The sequence below is a fragment of the Boleophthalmus pectinirostris genome, unplaced genomic scaffold (genome assembly GCF_026225935.1).
Source record: "Boleophthalmus pectinirostris isolate CB_2022bp ecotype Guang Dong unplaced genomic scaffold, ASM2622593v1 HiC_scaffold_15, whole genome shotgun sequence".
Classification (NCBI taxonomy): domain Eukaryota; kingdom Metazoa; phylum Chordata; class Actinopteri; order Gobiiformes; family Gobiidae; genus Boleophthalmus; species Boleophthalmus pectinirostris.
Window position 1 is genome coordinate 18,740,857 of NW_026571070.1, and position 21,448 is coordinate 18,762,304.

The 21,448-nt window shown below is 38.6% G+C and overlaps 1 protein-coding gene across 1 annotated transcript in view; it reads left to right on the plus strand.

The window, feature by feature from the left end:
• Window positions 1-21,448, plus strand: part of cntnap2a (contactin associated protein 2a) — a 269,259-nt gene that overhangs the window by 42,917 nt on the left and 204,894 nt on the right. Inside the window, 1 exon segment of the mRNA XM_055151264.1 lies at window positions 3,764-3,957. Within this exon segment, the coding sequence (XP_055007239.1) occupies window positions 3,764-3,957 (194 nt within the window).

The following is a 21,448-nucleotide window of genomic DNA, read 5'->3' on the forward strand; positions in this document are numbered from 1 at the left end:
GTCTTGTCACGGTATTAAACTGTGTGTCTTAATAAGAATTTAAAAAAATAAGAATTTTCAGTTCGCTCCTATGGCGCATAGCTCCGTAAACGACATGGATCATAATCCTTTGCGGCTGCGTCATCGGCCTGTGTGCCCATTGTGGACGCACCGGCCACTTTTAAGGTCTAGAAGCATTTTGGGTTTGTCGTGTCATGAAACGAGAATGGAGAAAAGGTGACAGACAAACAACAGACAGTATGCAAACACTGCCAATGCACCATGCGATACACCTCGGGAAATACAAGCAACATGAGAAGTCACTTGATAAGCCGACACATTACGTTTTTTTTTTTTTTTTACGTTTTACTGAATTGAAACTTAAAGCCACATGGCTAATTTGGCCACATAGCTGATGCAATCAGCTTCTGTTGGACTTACTCTTTGAGGCTTCTGACTACGTAATGCTCCGACAGTCTATAGAGCAATGCAGCTTTGTAGTTTACCAAAGTCGTACTAAAACATTTTGACAGATTTCTGAGCACCGTGCACCACATAAAATCGGTTCGAGGTCAGTAAGCACAACCAGAATTAATACATAGGGCGCACCGGATTATAAGGCGCACGGTCGATTTTTGAGAAAATTAAAGATTTTAAGTGTGCTTTGTAACTTTTCAGGTTGAGAGTTTGCCAACTGCTTGTCTCCATGGAGGTGTTATTTCTTAGATTTATACCATGAGTGGGCTCACCTCTCAACATTCTGATCAGTGACTTGGGCTAGTGGCACCTCCTGTTTGTCTCTGATAGAGGTAGATAAGTTTAATGCATTATTATGGAGCATTGCACGAAAAGCACTAACATTTCCAGGAGACAAAACGGGTGGTGTACCTTTCACTAGACATGTAACATAGTCCACCTTTTTTTTTTTTTTTTTTTACCTAAACTTGTACATCCACCTTAAAACATAATGCATTGTAGTTGTTCCTTATTGATCCCATTTAACATACTACTTATCTACTTCCTGCTGTGTAGAGTTGGGACCACTTTACTCCCTTGAAAAGACCGTTAAGGGCATGTTCAAAAAACGTTGATACCCCCAACCAAAGGGAGCTTAGAGGAGGCTTACAGCTGCTTAATAGATCTGTGTGCTGTGTAGACTCTGGTTTCCCACAGTTAGCGCAGTTCTCATTGCTCCCCACGCCCATGGCTTTGTATTATTCATCTCTCTCTTAGTTGGGAGACGAGCAGTGGTCAGCAGGCCCTGGGCAGTGTTCTCCGCTCTCCACATGCAGCAATGGGTCTCCTGTAGGGCTCCTCTGCTCATTTAACCCCCGAGTGTCCAGGAGGCACAGCACACCATAAAGCTCCAGCCAAAAGCACCAGGGTGGGCTTAAATCATAAATAACGCACATTTTACCATTGGAACTGTGTATTTTTATAAGGAAGTTATACTTTTCAGTTTTTTTAGCTAATTATGTTTTTCATGGCTTTTGTCTTTTTTCAAACTTAACACGCTGGGGCTTGTTATTACTAATATTGTCGAGCCAATTATTATTACAAGCGATTCCTACAGGTATGGTGCACTGCTGGGCTTACGTGTTGTTTTTGCTTTGGTGTAAATTGAGAATGACCTAACGTTGCTCTTGAAATAAACATAAGCAATAATAGACATGCACAGAAATGACTATTGCACCAGTTCTCCAGCAATTTTAAAAGTGATGTTAATAAACTTTGTTTGAACTTGTGAGAACAGCAGAGGATTAAACACATGGATGATTTGATTGACGGTGGGGTTAAAACAGGATCATTTTTCAGTTTTAAATTTTAAAATAAACAAACCCAACAGAGGCCTATATCCTCCTGCGAGAACAGCTTTTATCTACACACACAGATCATTGTGATCCGCTCAAGGATGCTCTGAGTTAAGGCTTAGAGGAGATCACATGTAACTCTGGCTCACACAAGAGCAGTCTGTCTGTGCTGGGAATATTTGCATTTAACTTCATTCTCACATCTGCTAATGTTCTATTTAAAAGTTCATAATTTAGCTTGTGGCCATACCGGCTTGTCAAACCCTGAGCAAGGCCGAGCCTGGTTAGTACTTGGATGGGAGACCACTGGGAATCCCAGGTGTCAGAGTGTGGCACCAGTCACAAAAAAACTCTTGTTGTGTCCTTAGACAAGACACTTCACCTACATTGCCTAGTAAGAAAGTTGTGTGTGTGAGTGTTGGTGGTAGTCGGATGGCACAAATTGGCAGCTTCGCTTCCATCAGTCTGCCCCAGGGCAGCTGTGGCTACTATAGTAGCTTATCATGACTGAGTGTGGAGTGAATGAACAATGAACTGTGAAGCACTTTTGGTGTCTTGAAAGGTGCTATATAAATGCAATAATTCATTACTTCATCTCCTCTGGTGGGGATATGAAGTAATTTATGTAAAATGTTCCACAGTATGGTATTAAATGAATCCATATTGTTACAACCATTTGTATTGCAACAAAAGGACTTGAAAATCATGCATTCTTACTGTGAATGGGTGCCTCCTCTCCCCAGATCTGACAAGTAATTTGCCCTGTTAATGTCATCTACTTGTTTCCATGGTGATATTTTTTAGATAATAGCATACTTGTTCCAGCCAGTCCAATAACATCTCCATGGAGACACATAGGTGGCGTGCCGGTGCTGTCTACTTTTTAACATTTTCACAATTTTTTGAATTTTGTCTCTCCATCATTATTCTTGTCAGTTTTTCTGTTGATTTCACACAGTTTATTGTTGCCCTTAACAACATGAGCTTGATCTGGGCAGTAGAAGTACATTTGTTAGTTAGTTATCATCCCCCTTATGGTTTGACTGTATAAACATTGTAAAAAATCTATATTCACGGCAACAAGCAATTCAGCAGGCCAATTTACGGGTCAGAACTGTGGAGAAGCCTGCTAATAGAAGAAAGCAGGATTCCTAGGTATTTTTCCAATTACTGAACAAAAATGCTATATAAATCAGTTTAATCCCATACTGTGGAACATAAACTACCTCTCTTTTCTTTACATTTGTGACGCCTGTACTGTATCACCACCATCTTGTCATGCACCTTCTTCTGTGGTCTTCGCTAACTTTTAATTTTGTAGCTACAACATTATCAGCTTTTCCTTCTGTTTGTTTCACACAGTTTACTGTTGCCCTTGACAACATGAGCTTAAGCTGGCCAGTAGGAGTACATTTGTTAGTCAGTTATAATCCCCTTGTGGTTTGACTGTATAAATGTCGCAAAATAGACTTCTGAATATTCCGAATCTCCTGCTCTGATACACTGCATATGAATTTTAAACTCACCCACTATCTAATGGCACCATTTCTTATGCTTCTAGTGTCTGCAGTGACATTTTAATTAGATGATTGTAAAGTGGAGTTTATAGCTACAGGCTGTATCTCTCTATGCGTAGCTCTTAATAAAATAGTGCTCCTGCAGGACTATTTAAGCATGTATCTTGGGGCAAATGTCCAGGCACCTCACTGCTGGACACTCACCATTAGTAATAGAATGGACCTTAACCTTGTACCCACATATTCCCTTTGTAAAATGTCATTATGTTGGTACCACGCTGATCTTTGCCTCCTCTGCCTTGAATTTAAAGGCTACGCGCAACAACTCCGGCTGTGCATTTCTCACTAATAAGACCATAAAGTGGATTCCTCATTGGCTAGTGTTGTATCTTACTATTTATAAAAAACATCACAGTGTAAAGAAATGTGTTATATTAGCTGTGTTTTTCTGTCTAGGGGCCGGTGGATGGTCACCTCTCGATAGCGATCATTACCAGTGGCTACAGGTGGACTTGGGTTCGAGAAAGCAGGTGAGCGCCATAGCAACGCAGGGCAGGTACAGCAGCTCCGATTGGACGACGCGGTACAGGCTTCTCTACAGTGACACAGGGAGGAACTGGAAACCCTACCACCAAGATGGGAACATATGGGTAAGTCTGAAAACATTATTTATCATTTATCATCATTGTGGTGTTAATATTAGTCATGATAGCTCTGTAGTGTCGTGGAATTTATCTGTAAAATAATACTAAAACATACAAGAAGACTGTCTATGTTGTTTTATTACGTTTGCACCGGCAACAAACAGTCCCACTACTGACGGACAGAGTTTCTGCCAGCAGTGAGCCCAGAGCAAGTAACAGCACTTAAATACTTTCCAAGCCCATCCCAACAGTTTGCATTTAGGTCAGTCTGGCTGGTCATTTGGCTTTCTTTTTCTCAGACAGGTAACACCTTTACATTAGCATCTGAATACAAGTCAAGATGATCAAACAATTAACATGTGACATAAACAGTAGACGTGTAAATGAAGGACCCAAACGGACCTATAGCCTTCCTGTGAGAGAAAGGATTAGACAAAGAATAGTGTTGCTTTTAACACTTCTTACTTGGTCAACGGAAAGAACAACACCCAATACTAAAATTTCCCCCACAGTATTTGCGTGTTGGTTTGTTTGGTGTGATGGATTGTAGGATTATGTCAATGATTAAATTAATTTTGGTTAGCTGATTGCAATTCTGGTCAGATTCTGTACAACTACAAGATGATATTTCAGATACGAACACAAGTTTTCAGTAAAAGACCAAAAATCATTTATTTTAAACTGTGAGACAGATTAGGGCTGGGCAATATGACAAAAAATGTCAAGCTAATTTTTATTAGATCTTTTAAAAAATCGCTATCAATGTGGTTTTCTTGCAAATAAATAAGTCAAACACATCAGTATTATTTACACAAAAATAGCTCAGCTTCTCTCTCTAGGTTCTATATGTAACTTTTTGAGGGGTCCGTCACCTGCTTGTTTCTGTTCATATGTCATTGCTCTGCCTGGAATGTTCCACAGTATGGCATTAAACAGCTCTACTTACATTTATTAAATTGCAGATGGTTTTATATCCAAAATACTGAGTGTGACTGTGAACAGGATTGCCTCTCCAAAGATCTGACCTGTAACTTGGTCTGGTTTGGAGATAGAAAGGTTTAATGCCATACTATGAAACATTCCAGACAAAGCAATAGCATCTCCACCGAAAAAAAGATTTGACGGACCTTCCACCGGAACAGTTCCACAATGCACCTTTAAGTTTTCCATCTCTGCTGCAAACCACGTGAAACATATAATAATGATTTTAAATTGAATTAAAAATGTATTAATTGTACAGCACTATATTCATTTAATTTGTGGCTCAAATAAAGAAGCGTTGAGCCCTGAAAGCAGGTTCAGGAGGACAAACTTATGACAGAGCCCTGAATTCTTTACACCAGTTGGCTTTTGTTAACACTTTTTCAGTCACAAATCATCAAATAGCATTAACATTACACTTTGACTGTTTCCACATATTTAGTGGTTACAGATGACAACACATGGGCTGAGTCCTTTTAAAATAGACCCATAGTTCTCAGCTGTCAGCCATTGTCATCCAACACACTGTCAGATAAAGAATGGCCATTAAGGGTAATTTGTGACAATTTATCTCTATTATTATATCACGTTTGACATGTCTCTACATATTTCTGTCACTATATGTATTAACAGTTAAATATAGTATAGGAATAGTAAAGTGTCAGAGTCAGAGGTTCATTTGATTTGTTAAAGATCCAATATGTAACTTCTTTGGTGGTTCTGAGATGTTATGGCTCTGCCTGGAATTGAGAAAAGACCTCAGCTTAAATATGTAGGGTTTGTGTGAATGAAACACAACTCCAGGTCTGATTGTGATGAGGAAACAACATTATAACCGAAATGAGAAAATAGTGTAATATGTGCCCTTTTAATAGCTTATTTTCAAGATGCCATATTGCCGATCAATCCTCATTTTCACCTCGTTTTCACACGCCCACTACTCTGTACTTCCTTCGCTCTCCAATTTCATTGTTTTAATCAGTGATATGAGCAGGATTCAGCAGCGTTGTGTTGTGATTTTGGTATATATTTAAAAAAAAAAAAAAAACAGCTGCTTGCGTGATCTGCAGCTTTCCATCCAATCGGAGGTGCTGACTCTTTGCTGTGATGATGTTTACGGCGATATCAGCTCCCATTGGGGACTGTAGTTTTCTAACACGGAAGTCAGTGTTTTTTTTTTTTATTTTAATTTTTTTATATGTATACATTTTAACATAATGATCTACAGGTGTTATAGGTTATAACTATATAGCAGACACAAATGAAAACATCTCTTTGTGACTTAGTAGTAATAGCAACAATAGAAGAAACAGTTGCACAGTAGAATGAATGAACTTGAGTAAATTTTGTAGATTTTTCAATCACATAAAAACCCTTCTGTACATTTTGGTTTGCTAGACAATTACATAATATTGAAAAGTTGTACAAAGGCTTCACAACGTGTTTCAGCCAACTGTCCTCCCACACACAGCAGTAAAAACACAGAACCTAGATTCTGAAGTTGGTGTTCACAAATGAACGTAACCAGTGTTATATATGCCCATGTAAGGCCTTATTCCTCTTTAGGGCTGTGGGGAATAGTGGAGATGACAAATCTGGATCTTTTACAGTGGAGTTGAGCTGCTGTTTTAGCCGCTGCATCTTAATTACCTTACAATTATTATTTATTCAGTAGTGTTTTTCTCCTGTCATTAACTTTGATTCATTGCATCTTAGATTTCTGCAAATACTCCAAAACACATTCATCTTAACGGTCTTTCTCTAGCCATGGCCAGCATTTTGTTTGTGTCTAAATCTCTATGACATATATATTACTTTTTTAATTTATTGCTACTGTATTTCAGAATACAGAATACTTGTATAAACAAATACCAAGCCAATACTTCATGGGAGCCTTTACCATCCATAAGGCCACCACAATATATTGTTTCCTCTGTCCCTTTTATTATTTAGTGTGGTTTGCATATCAGTGTAATAAAGGCATCAGTAGAACATTTTGGTTTCTGTATTTGATGAAAATGTGCTGTGCATATTTTAAAGACTTAAAGGGTCACTACCTCAGATAATCCTCCTCAAAGGGCATATTATGTAAAATCAACTTTTATGATCTTGTAACTATGTTATAATAGTGTTCACTCAGCCTAAACTTGTGCTGTATTTCGGACTTTTCCGCCGATTCATGTACGTTTCAGTAATCCTTTAATGTGCTTTATTTCAGGCTTCATATTTCGCCTATCTGCACACACAGTTCTGATTTTAAACATAATAATAAATCGTAAGATTTTTTTCTATGTACAGTTTCCATAGCCTTTCTGCAGGGGTTTCTATGGCATTGTATGAGTCTCCCCTGAACATCACATGACTGGAGTCCATTAATACTACGGTTGGATGATTTATGATGGAGGATAATTGGTAAAGACCTGACAGTGCGGCGTTGGTTGGTGAAAAATAATGTTTTTAATGTCTCATTTAGAGCATGTACTCCTGAGGAGGTGCACTGGCATTGACAAACGGCTGTGATAATTAAAACGCAGATGCTATGCCAGAAGATAATACTTAAGAGCTGCCAGTGTTCGACTTAAAGCAGAGGCTGCAGCACAGGCTCTTTGAACAGGCTGAACAGAGGGTTTAATATGGTGTCATGAATGCACACACTGGGGTCTCTGTACACACAGGCTGGCTTACTTTCTCATGTTGGACTGAATACATGTCCTGCTGCTTTGTTTGCACTGTCACAGTATCTATAATGGGAGATCCTTTAGCCTCAGATCTTGATAGTTTCTACAGTCTATTGAATGGAATCTTGGTGTTTGTTGATATGCTGTTTTGTATTAATTTTGAACATTTTGAACTTCATTTTTTGTTTTGACAAAAACACAGTCTTTGTGTTCTTAACCACAGGCAACAGGCAAAATGTTTCATTAAAACCCACAGAAAAATCCATCCCTACTTCATTCATTAGTGGATCAGCATTTGAATGTGTTCAGATGTTGCACTGCAGTTTATTTTTCCAAACTTTAATTTTCCAAAGGACAAAGGTCAGTAGGTAGAAAGATTGTTGACATCTCACATACTTGTCCTTTCTCCTGTATTATTAAAACTGTTTACAGCATTATCTGAATGGGACACTGAAACTCAATTATTTTTATTTACAAACCCCAACATCATCTTCCACTGTATATTTTTTCAGTATAATTCTGCTGTAATGGCCCTGGGGTCACAGTGATAATTCATGTGAAGGAGGAGAGCAGGTCAGCTGACAGTAATGCATGTATCCAATATACAGGCAGTGTCAGGGCAGCAAATCCTCCTCTGAAACATGAACACACCGCGAGCTAACCTTTTATACTCCACAAATGGCCCTACATATAACCAGGGATAAGCTACTGCTGGACTACAGCCAATAAATCCCACTCTCACATTGTATCGTTTCCTTGCTTTCCTGTTTTAGTTCTTTATTTCCTTATTTTGTATGAAAGATATCCCACCATTTTTCTTGCTATTTCCTAATATTGTATTAGACAGATTTACGGTTTGTCATGCAACTCTTAATGGGAGGTTAAACTGGAGGCCGCCGCAATAAAACCGTCTTTATACAAGTATTCAATCTAAAAGTAAAACCCAATTAAAAGTTCAGTTTCTGACAAATTCATGCTTCTTTTCTGTCAGTTCAGTTTTCAAATTTACACCAAAGATATTTTACTGCTTCTATGGTAAATATTTGGTATCATAAAACACTAGAAATGCCATCTGGTCTAAAATGTATTCCAAAATAAAATGCAAATTACTGCACACTGTTGGTAAAGGATCTGAAACTCTTCAAAGAATTTCTTATACCTTTTTAGAATATATTAGTAAAATTAATCACTATCATTATTCCTCGTATGGCATTTTGGTAAAAAATAAAATATTGCCTTTAGTATATTGAGACTTTGCAGCTGTTGTCATCAATATTCCCTGGGGTTGTGATGCTAACTGTAAGATCTTCTCTGTCTAAAGCTCCATTACTCAAGTTAGATTTCAATCTGAGCTTTGTTTTAACACAAAGAGCTGACATAGATGGATCTTCAACAGGTGAGATGATTTGCTTGTTTACAACTCTCTCACAAATAAAATTATACTCACAAGCTAACTAGCATTAGCTAACAGCTTTTCACTTAGTCACTCTCACCTTTTTTGTTGTAAATCAAACACCTAAACAGGACCATGAATGCTCGTACTGATTGCAGACTCCTGAAAATGTGTTGTTTAAACCCATTTTGTATTTTTTCAGACAATCTAAAAACGTTTTTGGTAATTATTGTTAATTAATGTGTGCATTGTGTCACCATGGTAACATATCACCATATACATAAATACACCCCCAGAGCGATGTCACTGCAAAGTATGAATATTATATCAGTAATTAAGATGTCATTGTATTGAGTGAATACACATTTGAATAGAACAAATAATTCTTACTGACAAACCTTACAACAGTTTTGGTGAAAATGTCAAATCTGTGCTACTTCTATGACCACTGCTATTAGCACTTTAGCACAAGAGCTGGAGAAAAACACATCTCTGGCCTTGTTATCTTGTCCGCTGGCTTGTGAGACTGTGGCCACACTTGAAGAAAACAGGCCATGAAGCGAGTGAAAAATAGTTAGGTCTGAGTCTGCAGCAGCCCCTCTAATCTCTCATGCAGCCCCAGCTATTTAGCCATTTATCTCAGCTCGTGGTGTCATGACAAAGTGGTGTCAAAAGAAGAAGAAGTCTATACAAGTTTTTGCCTCATATTTCAACTGTAAAAACACATGTTGCTTTTTAAAAAGTCATTTTTTTTTTTTGTTTTATAGAATGATGAAAGCACTTTTGGACATCCACCTTTAGAGCTGCAGACATATTGCAAAATTTATAAACCTCCTGGACAAAAATAGAAATCAGCTGGATTTGAAGGGGCTTTTTCTGGTGGATGGTCCAACATGTGTCCATAGGAGTGTTATTGCTTTGCGTGGAATGTTCCGTAGTAAGATATTACAATATCTTTTCTCCATAGAGACTAACAGGCAATGCCACAATGCCAAATTGCAGATCAGATCTGTGGAGAGGCTTTTCAAGAAATATTAGAAAAATAAAAACTACTAATTTAATTCGCCAAAAGTAAGTTAGTCATACTGCCATGCTGCCGAACAATTGACTGATCTTGGCAAACGTAGGTAAAAATTCTCCCATTGTTATGTAATGTATTATTATTATATTGTAAGCTCAAAAAAAAGGTTTGCTGACTCAAGAAACTGAATGACAAGATTATTCCATCACTGGATTTCCTTCTGTCCAGCGTGGCACAGGATAATTCTAACACGACAATGCCAGGAATCATTGGGCTCTCGTAGTGAAAGAGTGGTTCAGGGAGCGAGAGACATCATTTTCACACATGGACGAGCGACCGCAGAGCCTAGTTCAAATCCAAGAAACCATATGTATTCATGGGTTTCAGTCACATGACTTTTTCCTGCTGTGGGTGCCATTTTGAGGAGGGCTGGTACAATATGGGTTTTTGAGCCAATACTAATATCAATATCGATATTAAGATTATACGTGAAAACCCTCCAATCTCACCAATACCAATGATGAAACGGAAACATCACCTTTCCCTAATTTCAAGTATCATTTACCATGCAAAATATAGAACAGCGTTGTTTTGAAGTCCATAGATTACAATGTTAAATTACTTGAGCATAAACATTTTATAGTTGGTAGGCCACAAAGCAATTACTGATAAAATAGCACTGCAGTTGTAGCAAAACAGCAGTTAAAATACATTGTGTAATACTCTAGCACTAACCTCTTGGGCTAACCTCTGTGAGTTGCTTCAGTCCCTATGCTGCAGACTGTATAAGCTGGAGTTAATGGGGCTGAAGTGTGCACGTGCTTTGTGTGTGGTTGTGTGTGAGCGTGCACAAGGCTCTGTTTGTCCAAGTGTGTGTCTCCGGAGGTCTGAGCTCCTACACTGCGCTTCGTCAACTAAATGAATGGTGAAGCTCGCGTGTCTCCGCGGCGACGACTAATTCAGTTTAAGAGGCTGCCAAGCGTGCACTGATAAATCATGCACCTGGATTTATGCACCAGTGGAGTTTCGGTCTCAACCTGCCGCTCTCAAAGTTACACTCAATAGTTATTAAACAAGCTTTTGTCATTCAGGCTCTGATACTCCAAGTGTCAATGCAGTAGTCCCTGTCAGCTAACTAAGGATTTTCACATTTGAGAAGGGCAGACCAGATCAGTAAGCAACAATATTTAAAAGACCCATATTACCCTTTTTTCTGATAATGTTGTCTCCTCAGCTGGAGTTGTTTTGCTTCATTCATGTTTAACCCTGCATATTTAGGCTAGTTCTTCTCTTAAACACGCTGTCGCAGTCCTGGAATTGCCAGTCTCCACTGAACTAAAGGTTAACTTGAAAACTACTGGTTCATGACATCACAAGGTGGAACAGAGGATTTTCAGATTTGGAGATGTAGTCTAATAACAAAGGGTTACTCAAACATGTGTGAATGAAACAAAACACAACTCCAGGTATGGTTTTGATGAGTTACCAGCATTATAGCATAGGTTAATATAGGACCTTTAAGCGGCCTCCAGTTTAACCTCCCATTAAGAATTGATGATAACAGTATAACATGGCAATCTTAAAGGCGGTACAGGCCTGTTACTGTGCATGCGCTGGAGGAAGTGTCTGGGAATGCTGAAGTACAGTACAGTTCCACCTAACCTAGCTGTGAACAATTTGGTAATGCCAAAAATACAAACTCCTACACTAGAACATCCCTGTTTCAAGGCCAATCAGATTTTTTCTGATTGAGTGTTATTTTAACATAGAAATAGTCACATTTCTTCCTCCAAAATCTGAATTTGACTGTAAACCACATGCTCTTACTGTCAGGAATGGCTACATTGTAGACCTCTCAATAGAAAAGCAAAATGTCAATGTTAAAATGTTATAAACTGCATAGCTGGTCATGTTCTGATGGAGGTCTTTTCTCTCCAAGTTAGGTTTTGATATGCTTCCCATTTTAGAGATACACATATATGGATAGATAGATTTGACATGAGATAGCCTCTTATAACAACATCTTGCATAATCTTGTATAATTTTGTATAATCTGGTTTATCCTTAACATCCTTTTTCCTTTTGGACAATCTGAGTAAGTGCGATGTGGTTATCTACTAGGGATGTAACAATATCCAAATCTCATGGTAGGATATTATCACGATATGTATCTCACGGTATGATATTTATTGCAATATTTTGAGTAATTATAGATGGGACACCTTTTTGCTTTTAAAATGCCTTGACAAGATTTTGGTGTGAATTATTACTGTCATAATTCCAAGAATTCAAGTAAAAACATATTTCTTCAAGAACTGAAATAAATCATGGGATATGTAGTTCTCTATGCTTATAAGCTGTTGCTACTATAAAACTATGCATTTAAGCAAAGGAACTTGTAATTCAATATATTTTGTGACAGCCCACGATATTATTGTGAGATTTTTGACGATATGGTATCACAATATTTCGGTTATTTTTACATCCCTATTACCTACAGATTTAAGCACAGACACAGTAGGGATAGTGCAATAAAGCTAGAGCGTTAAATAACTTTATAATTGCCCCTTTTTAATCTTGAGAAAATAATTATTTATATATACATGCAACTGTGATTATATATAGCTGTATTAATGGCCAAACTAGGGATTATTTAATTATTCACCATTTCTGTCCAATCTTACAAATAGAATGATCTGGAATATGCCATGTTTACGTATTTGTTAATGTCTTTTTTATGTGTCAGCTGATGTTAAAATCCTTTCCCTGGGCATCCTGTGAATACAAATGAGTGAGTGGGAGACGGTTGGCTTGCTGCAGTGATATGAAGAAGCAGCATAGGAGTTCTTATGTAAACAGATATATTTAAGCAATGACTATCTAATTATAGAAGTCAATGTCACCAGCATCAGCACCACTGTGGAGCCTCTGGTGTTTCTGAAGTAATAGCCCTGCATTATAAAGGCATTTCAGTCAAACAAAATATTATCATTCAGATGGAAATGAGAAAATAATTTTACATAGAATTTGTGTTTTTGTCTGTTTAAAAATGCTTTTAGATTTTAGGGATGAGATTTTACTAAAAAAAAAAAAAAAAAAAAAAACATATAAACGCTTGATTTATTTGTCCTTGTACAATTTCCCTATTATATATTTTATTAAAGCTGTATTGCATAACATTTTTCTGGTGAAGGGTACACCACCTGCTTGCCTCCACTGAGATGATATTGTGTTGCATGAAATGTTCCACTGTATGGCTTTAAACTGTCTTGCATAATTCAAATAGTGACATTTATACTGCTCCAAAACACTTTGAAAAAAACATGCAATCTTACCGCTCGTGCTTGCTTCTCCACAGATCTGCCCTAAAACTTGGCATGGTGTGTAGAGATTTGATGCTATATTGTGGACCATTCCAGGCAAAACAATAAAGAAAAGCATGTGGCACCAGGAAAGTTAGATTACATTTAAGTAATCCTGATCAGAAAAAAGCTTTTTACCCCAGTTTGGAGTTCCTGTTTTGTCTCATATATTTTATTTCTGAAATAGGATCAGTATCCATAGACGACTTCTAACTTTGCTATCTCTACTTCACAATTTAACTACTATTCCCTTGATAAGACCTTTTTGAACTAAATCTCAATATGAATTTCTTCCATAATTCATAAAAAAATGCATGGAACTATTTCTCACTTTTGTTGTCATTGCATTTACTGAGTATTCAATTAGATATGACACTGAGATGTAATACGCTTCAACTCAACAAGCCTGGAACAAAAACTCAATTTCTCCCCATGGTTGATCCACAGTTATCCTGACAAACAAATGCAGGATTTGAGGCGCTTCATGTGGAGTTGGAGGTTTTGGTAGCAGAGCCTGGGCAGTCTCTCCTCACTCCATCAGCTCTGGTCCCTGGTGAGCGGAGGCAAGAGAAGGTGCCAAATGTTCACAGCCTGAGTAATGGGCTTTTAAAACTCTATTCTTTCCCTGTGTGTGCCCCGTGTGTGTGTGTGTGTGTATCTGTGTGTGTCTGTGTGTGTGTGTCTGTGTGTAACATGGTGCAGTGAAAAATGACACAAGACGAACTAGCTTATGGCAGTGTGTGACAAAAGCGCTCTTGATATAACTAATATACTCTGCTACTTTGTTTTCCAAATTGCGTATGAAAAATGATAGTTGTCTGTTATCTAACCAGTGTTTGCAAACAAGGTGAGACTGATATACTGAGAGTCATATATTTAGACTGTGTGATCTTTGTGTTAGGCTACGTACACATGACAAAGCTCCTGGATTTTAGTTTTTTGGGGTTTTTTTGCGGTCTGAAAAAAATTTGCATCCACATGCGTGTCGGATCAATAAATATTCATGCCCAGACGACAACGGAGCACTGAGTGAAAGCGATGTGATACATATGCCACACCTGTATGTGGTGCTGTTAACAATGATAATCATATTTATTAATGCTTATTTCACCAAAAGGATTTTAAAACTTTAAGGTACTTTAGCCTATTTTAGATGTAGCCCACAAATATAGCCATTTTGCTTTGCAAAAGTTAAACATATGTTTTCATTTTTAGCCATAAGATTTGGATGAGAATTATTAGAATAACCTGGTCTTAAAATCCAACAGTTTGATTATCCGTGCGTAATCTTTGTTATTGATCCGTGTGCGTAAACTGCATGGTGCATGTTGTTAGCATTAACGTGTATCTCGTTTGCTGGGCGACAGGAGCAGCTCCGTGGGCTACACCTGTCCCATTTCAGTAACGCTCTTGCAGTCCACGGAGGCAACACCGAGGGCTGCAGCCTTTGCTGCATAGGAGGACCATGGCAATGACGGGGACGCTACGTCATCGTTTTCCAAAAGCTGCGGTTTGCTTCTCCACACGACACTGCAACGCCAGCATTCTCAGATTTCTCCACTCTAAAACTCGTTCTCAAAAACACAGTTTTCACCTAAAATGTCGTCTCCGTGTGGACGAACGGCCAAAATGAATACAAACTTCATTGTTTTGACCAAAAAACGTTGTCGTGTGGACAGGCAGTGAGGCTGACAGGCAGATCGGTGCAGTGTTGGCAGTGATGTGGTCACTGTGTCGGGCCATTGTGGTGAAGAAAGAGCAAGCCTAAAGGCTAAGTCAGTCAACGTTCCTACCCTCACCTATGTTTGTGAGCTTTGGGAAATGACCGAAAGGACAAGATCGCGGCTCCAAGGAGCTTGGAGTAGAGTTGCTGTTCCTCCACGTTGAGAGGAGTCAGCTGAGGTGGCTTGGGAATCTGTTTCGTATGCTTCCTGGGGGCCTCCCCGGGCATGTCTCACCGGAAGGAGGCCCCTGGGAAGACCAAGGACATGGAGGAGCTGGAGGAAGTGTCTGGAGTGAAGGAAGTCTGGGAGTCTGCTTAGACTGCTGCCCCCGCTACCTGGCCTCGGATAAGCAGAAGAAAATGGATGGATGGAGCTAAAAATAATTTGATCAATTTCAACAGAAAGAATGATGAATTTTTGACACACACAAGAGAAGCAGTGTTTATTTATATGCCAATTTAACTCATTAAACTCTAAATGTTAATCATGTTTCAGAAAAGATCACATGCCCCCTCCTTCATTTCATGTTTCCAGGCTGGAGCTGGGTTGGCAGATGTGTGTTCTCCAGTAAATTAGGAGCAGATGCTTATGGTGGAGGGAGGTGGTGGTGGTGGTGATTTTGCTCCTAACCAAAATAATAAGATTGGTTTTCAGGGCTTAACTGTGTAATGAAACTGTGTTAGTGTCACGCTGGGCTGTTGCCGCAGTAACTGTGTTTCGGGACACAACACGGTGCACTTCCTGCTCGGCCGTCTGGAGCTGTAGACCAAGATCAGAAATCCATTTGAGTGGAGCCTGCAGCAGGAGCGGGCCAGCCTGCTCCCCTGGTGAGACTGTGATTGATTGTGAGACCTGAGATTTTAATTTCATGAGCAAGTGTCAAGAAGTGGTTAGCCAGAGGAGATAGAGGATCTTTCCCCATTTGTGCCACTTTTTGAGTCAATAATGTGTAACTTTGTGTAATCAAATCAAGTGAAATGGACAGCAGTGTAGAGAGGAAAGAGAACTTAGCCAGTAAAATAATGTCTGTGTTTTGTCCTTGGATTGATTACCGCTGTCTGAGTAGTTGGTGATACAATTTGAATTTTTTACTTTTTAGGGTTTTAAAGTAAGTCAATATTATCTAGTAAATAAACTTTTCATCACCAGTGAAATAAAGCTAGAGTAAATTCAGCCTGAAAGACCTACTTTCGCTCCTGTCTACCTCACTGATATACTCCCCTTGGGTTCTCATCTTCTCATCATCCTCTTCGCTCTCCTCTGCCTCACCTCTACCACCTCTAGTGTCCAGATCCTGGGGGGAAGACATCTCCTAAACATCATATAATCAGCCACGCTCTTGATCACATTTCTTCTGCTGGGGTCTGAGCGCCAACACTACTATTACTTTCTCTTTGTGTATACTACTGAATTGTACTTGTTGGGAAAAGGCGGCATATTGTAATGGTGGTCATGTGAATGAAGACACTGGTCGCATGTTCAAGGACACACTACCATTTAATGCTTCAGTCCCATCAGTGACTATTTAGATTAGTTTATACAGCGTGTGTTGTATTTCTGGCATGTACCACCACCCACAGAACTCCCCGGATACTCCCTTTTGCCCCATCTGTTTCGCCCCACACGCTCTTCGATAAAAAACAAAAGAGCAGAGGCTAGATTGATTTCCCCTGCCTCCGGCCCAAAACACTGCTCGTACTCACACAGAAGACAAGTACAGCCTCAACCAACTCCAACCACGAGTCCAGCTACATCAGCTGTGAGCAAACTCCTGAAAATGGCTGTTGTTGTTTGAGTATCTAGAGATCAGTTCCTGGGGAAAAGCCTGCCTGTGTCTTTCAAAGCAGCGGCACAAAAGACTCACTTACACACTAAATGACAGGAAATGAAAACAAGGGAGCAGGGGGCTGGAGAGTAGTGAACATGCTTTGAGTGGAGAGTGGATGTGCGGAGACTGGCCAGAGCAGTACAAGTCCCAGCTGTACACAGTGGATTGGTTTGTTGTTTCCTGAATGACAGAACTCGCTGATCTAAACACTCCACTAGCGTACACACTCAGCTTCCTCTCATTATTCTACTTTTCCATCTCGGGCTCTTCCTCTTGCAGCATGTCCCACATTGATCTCTTTGAATACTAAATAATTTGGCAGCACTGTTCTATTTTCCAGTTTTGTCCCAAGTCATATTAACATTAGCCGTTCTATGTCAAATCAGTGTGAAGTATTGGTACTGGCGTTGGACCACATGGGTTTCTTCCTCCAAAAGTGCATAAAAATATTACTAATGTCTTTCATAGAATCTCTATGGCTTTTCGTACTCAGAATACAGTTGTGCTGGTTGTGCTGCATGTATCCACTTGAGCTCTAATCTTTTACATTGTGTTAGTGGAAAAAAAACAAAAAACAGGCCTCCAGGTCAACAGGCCTGCACAGATGAGCAGATGGGATTGAAAATGTATTGATACAAATTTAATAATTGTCTTTGGATCTTAATTTACAGTGTAGTGTGTATTTTCCTTTTTTTTTTTTTTTTTTTTTTAAATCAACAACAACATACTTTTTCATTCTTAAATTACATAAACCATAATATTGGCTTAATTATTGCCTGCCCTTCTTAAGGAATTTATGATTTGACATCTGTGCAAATGAATAATAGTTACTGTGTCTGTATACTGTTTATAGTCTATTCAAATAACTCACCCAAAAGGCTTTATATTTCCAGCTGGGCTGCACAATAAATTCCAATCAAATCTAAATCGCACTATAAAATTGCAAAGGCTGCATTTTTTTTTTTCTCTGCAAAGAACAAAATATGTCCAGTCTTCTTATTAATACATTGCAGCTGATGGTATCAGCATTAACTGGAGGTGTGATGCTAACTGTAAGCACTGCTCTGTCTGAAACTCTGTTACTCAATTTAGACTTTAATCAGAGTTCTAAATTATGTTATTAGGTTCTTTTTTTCAGACCTAGAGTGTTATTTCATCACAGCAACATCACGTGACCACTCTGAGGAAGACGCTAGTGAGCAGTCGAAACTGTCAGGTATGAAATAACGCTCTAGGTCTGAAAAAAAGAAAAAAGAAAAAAAGAACCTAATAACATAGAATATTGGAAGACCAAATGAATCTCATTGGACTAGAGTTCTAAATTAATGCAATCTAAACCAAAAGAGCGGATGAAGCTGGAATTACAACAGGTAAGCCGATTTGTGCTGTTAAACAAGTCCCTCTCAAAAATACATTACAGCCACAAGATAGCGAGCATTAGTTTTTCAGTTTGGCACTTTTACTTTTTTGTTGAAAATCAAACTCCTAAACAGGATTGATCACAGGCTCCTGTGTTGTTTAAATCCATTTTGTATTTTTTCAGATGAAACTTTGTGACAGTGTTTGCTAATGCTAATGTGTGCATTGCATAGACTGTATATATAAATGCACAAAGCTAATGTGCTAGGCGGTACGTTCCGAATACGAAGTTCTTATTCAGGCTCTTCTGCATCTCCCATTGACTTACATTGGAATATTGTCGCCCCTCTCTCTGTAATTACTGCTGTGAGTCTTGTCATTTTGGTCTTTGGTCTTATGTGGGTATTGACCTGCTCTACATGATCCTGTTTTTTTTGTTGTTGTTGTTGTTTTTTCATTATTTTTTCAGTTAATAAATTCCTACTTATTATACAGAGCCTGGCTCCAAATTTGCTCCTGTAACCTTTAGGATTGTGAGCTTCTTGAACACTATAGGTGCCGCTTTTTTATACAGCCTATGGAGCATTGTGGCACGATGTTAACATACATGTAGAACACCCCCAGTGTGATGTCACTGCGAATTATCAATAGAAAAATCTTGCTATCTGTAGATTAGCCCTCTTCCAACATGTTGTGAGACACTCTGATATTTCCATCTTCTCTCAATTATTCATGTTCTTGGAAGTGTTTACAGTGTGCACATATATTAAAAGCCATATACAATAACGTGGCCCTGGATCATAACCTTGTGACATACAACCTTCTACCGCGTAAAGCATCAATCTTTGGGGAAACACATTTGCAGACATGCTCTATACACGCATAACAAAGCAGCCAAAGTCGCCCCGAGCACTTTGTGGCCTTTTCTGCCGTAAATTACCCCACTTCTTGATTAAACAAAACGTCAAAGTGTCTTAGCTCTTAAGTTAGCCACCGTTCACACACACATGCCCTTAACACAAGATCGCAATTACTTATTGGTTTGCTGGTTAATAATATGACTTTGCAGGAGAGGGAATTAAATGGTTGACTAGGCGGACTTTTCTGTGTTCAGCATCCACAACTTCATTCCACCCTCCCTCCCTCTCTCCCTCTCTCTCCCTCCATTTCTCCATCCCTCTCTCTCTTTCACCTTATACCTGCTGCCCTTCACTCTGCATAGTAATGTCTTTGAATTGAGTTGTTCATTCAGCCAAGCCTAGATAAGGGCAGAATAGTGGAGGGAGCACAATGGAGGCATAAAAAAAAAGTGCTCCATACTGGGAGGAGAGGGTAGACTTTTAGGACCAATAATTATTTTGTTCTTTTACATCTCGGCAAGGGCAAGGAAGGGCGGTGTTTTATTATGGTTTTATTTGAATCTGTTAAATGCTGCGGTGAAATCGGCTTAAGGGGGATAACGGCGTTTTGTGGTGCAAATGGGCTCTGTGGTGACGTGCTTGATGTTATTGTGCACACATATATAGTCATGTGAAATTTGTGGTGTCGTGCGCAAAGTAGGGCTGCTGGGATTTTCAAAACACCAAGATGAAGGAGTGGATGCTGCATATTTTAGTTTATTTTTCAATTTTTAAAAATGTAACCTAATTTTGAAGAACTCTGTGGAAACTTAACAAAAGGATGTGAGTGGAAATGCTAGCAATTGGAACACATTTACTGATTAACTACAGCATTTTTATAGAACCTGGAATTAAAATAAATAAATAAATAAAGGATTTGGATAAAGTTTCACCAGAGGAGTCCAAGGTTGAGAAGGCTAATATCTCACTCGATCATTAAAAGTGCACTATGTAACATTTCTGGTGGACAGGTTGTATCTGCTTGTATCCATGGAGATATTCTTGAATTATTCTCTATGGCGTTAAAATAATCTATCTCCAGTGTTGGGAAGGTTACTTTTAAAATGTATTCCCGTACAGATTACAGATTACATACACCAAAATGTAGTTTGTAACGTAATCCATTAAATTACTTAAAGTGAGTAATGTAATCTGAATACTTTGGATTACTTGATTTGCTGTAGAGAAGCAAAGACGAGGAAATCATAACCTAAGATGTTTTTGTAATAAAAGACAATGAAAGGGCTAAGTCTTTACTTAAACATATTAAAAATATTATTGATAGAAGAGGAGGAGACACAGTCCGCACAGCATGGTTTAGTCTTGTTTTAATCCAGTTTTAGTCCTGGTTTAGTCCTGGTTTAGTCCTGGTTTAGACCTGGTTTAGACCTGGTTTAGACCTGGTTTTAGTCCTGGTTTAGCCCAAAATGTGAAAACAGGAAAATACCGCCGTGTAATCCATTCATTTCAACAAAGTAACTGTAATCCAATTACCACTCATTGAAACAGTAACTGTAACTAAATACAGTTACTCATAATTTGTACTCTGATTACGTAACTCTGGTACATGTAATCTGTTACTCCCCAACACTGTCTATCTCCATAGAAACAAGCAAGTGACACCTCTTTGCTAAGTTATCTGTGGATCTGTGGATCTGTGGAGAGAAGGGATAACCGAAATAACCGAAATAACCAAAATAACTGAAATTTCGTGATATCGTATAGTCAAAATTCTCATAATAATATTGTGGACCATCGCAATATATCAAATTACAAGTCTCTTTGCTTAAATTAAGACTTATGGTGCAGCAATAGCTAAAAAAAAAAAGACAGAGGGAACTACATAGACCATGATCCTTTGCTCCATTTCAGTGCAGACTACATGAAGAAATAACAGTTCTAAGCACTTTTAAGTCGTAGTTCTTTGGATTAAGTCTTGTCAAAGCATTTTTGGAGGAAAAGCAATTAACAGTTTTTTTAGCCTCCACAAAATATCGCAATAAATATCATACCGTGAGATGTATATTGTGAAAATATTGTACCGAGAGATTTGGATATTCGTGACCCTCCCCGTCATATCGTAAGCTTTCCCATGATATTGCAATAATTATTTTACCATGAGGTTCATACCGTGATGATATTCTGTTGTGAGACTTGGATGGGGGTGTAACGACACCCCACTCAAAGTAGAGTACATGTTTTACGTATTTTTTTTCCATAAGAGACATATAAGTGAATAAAGCAAACATATT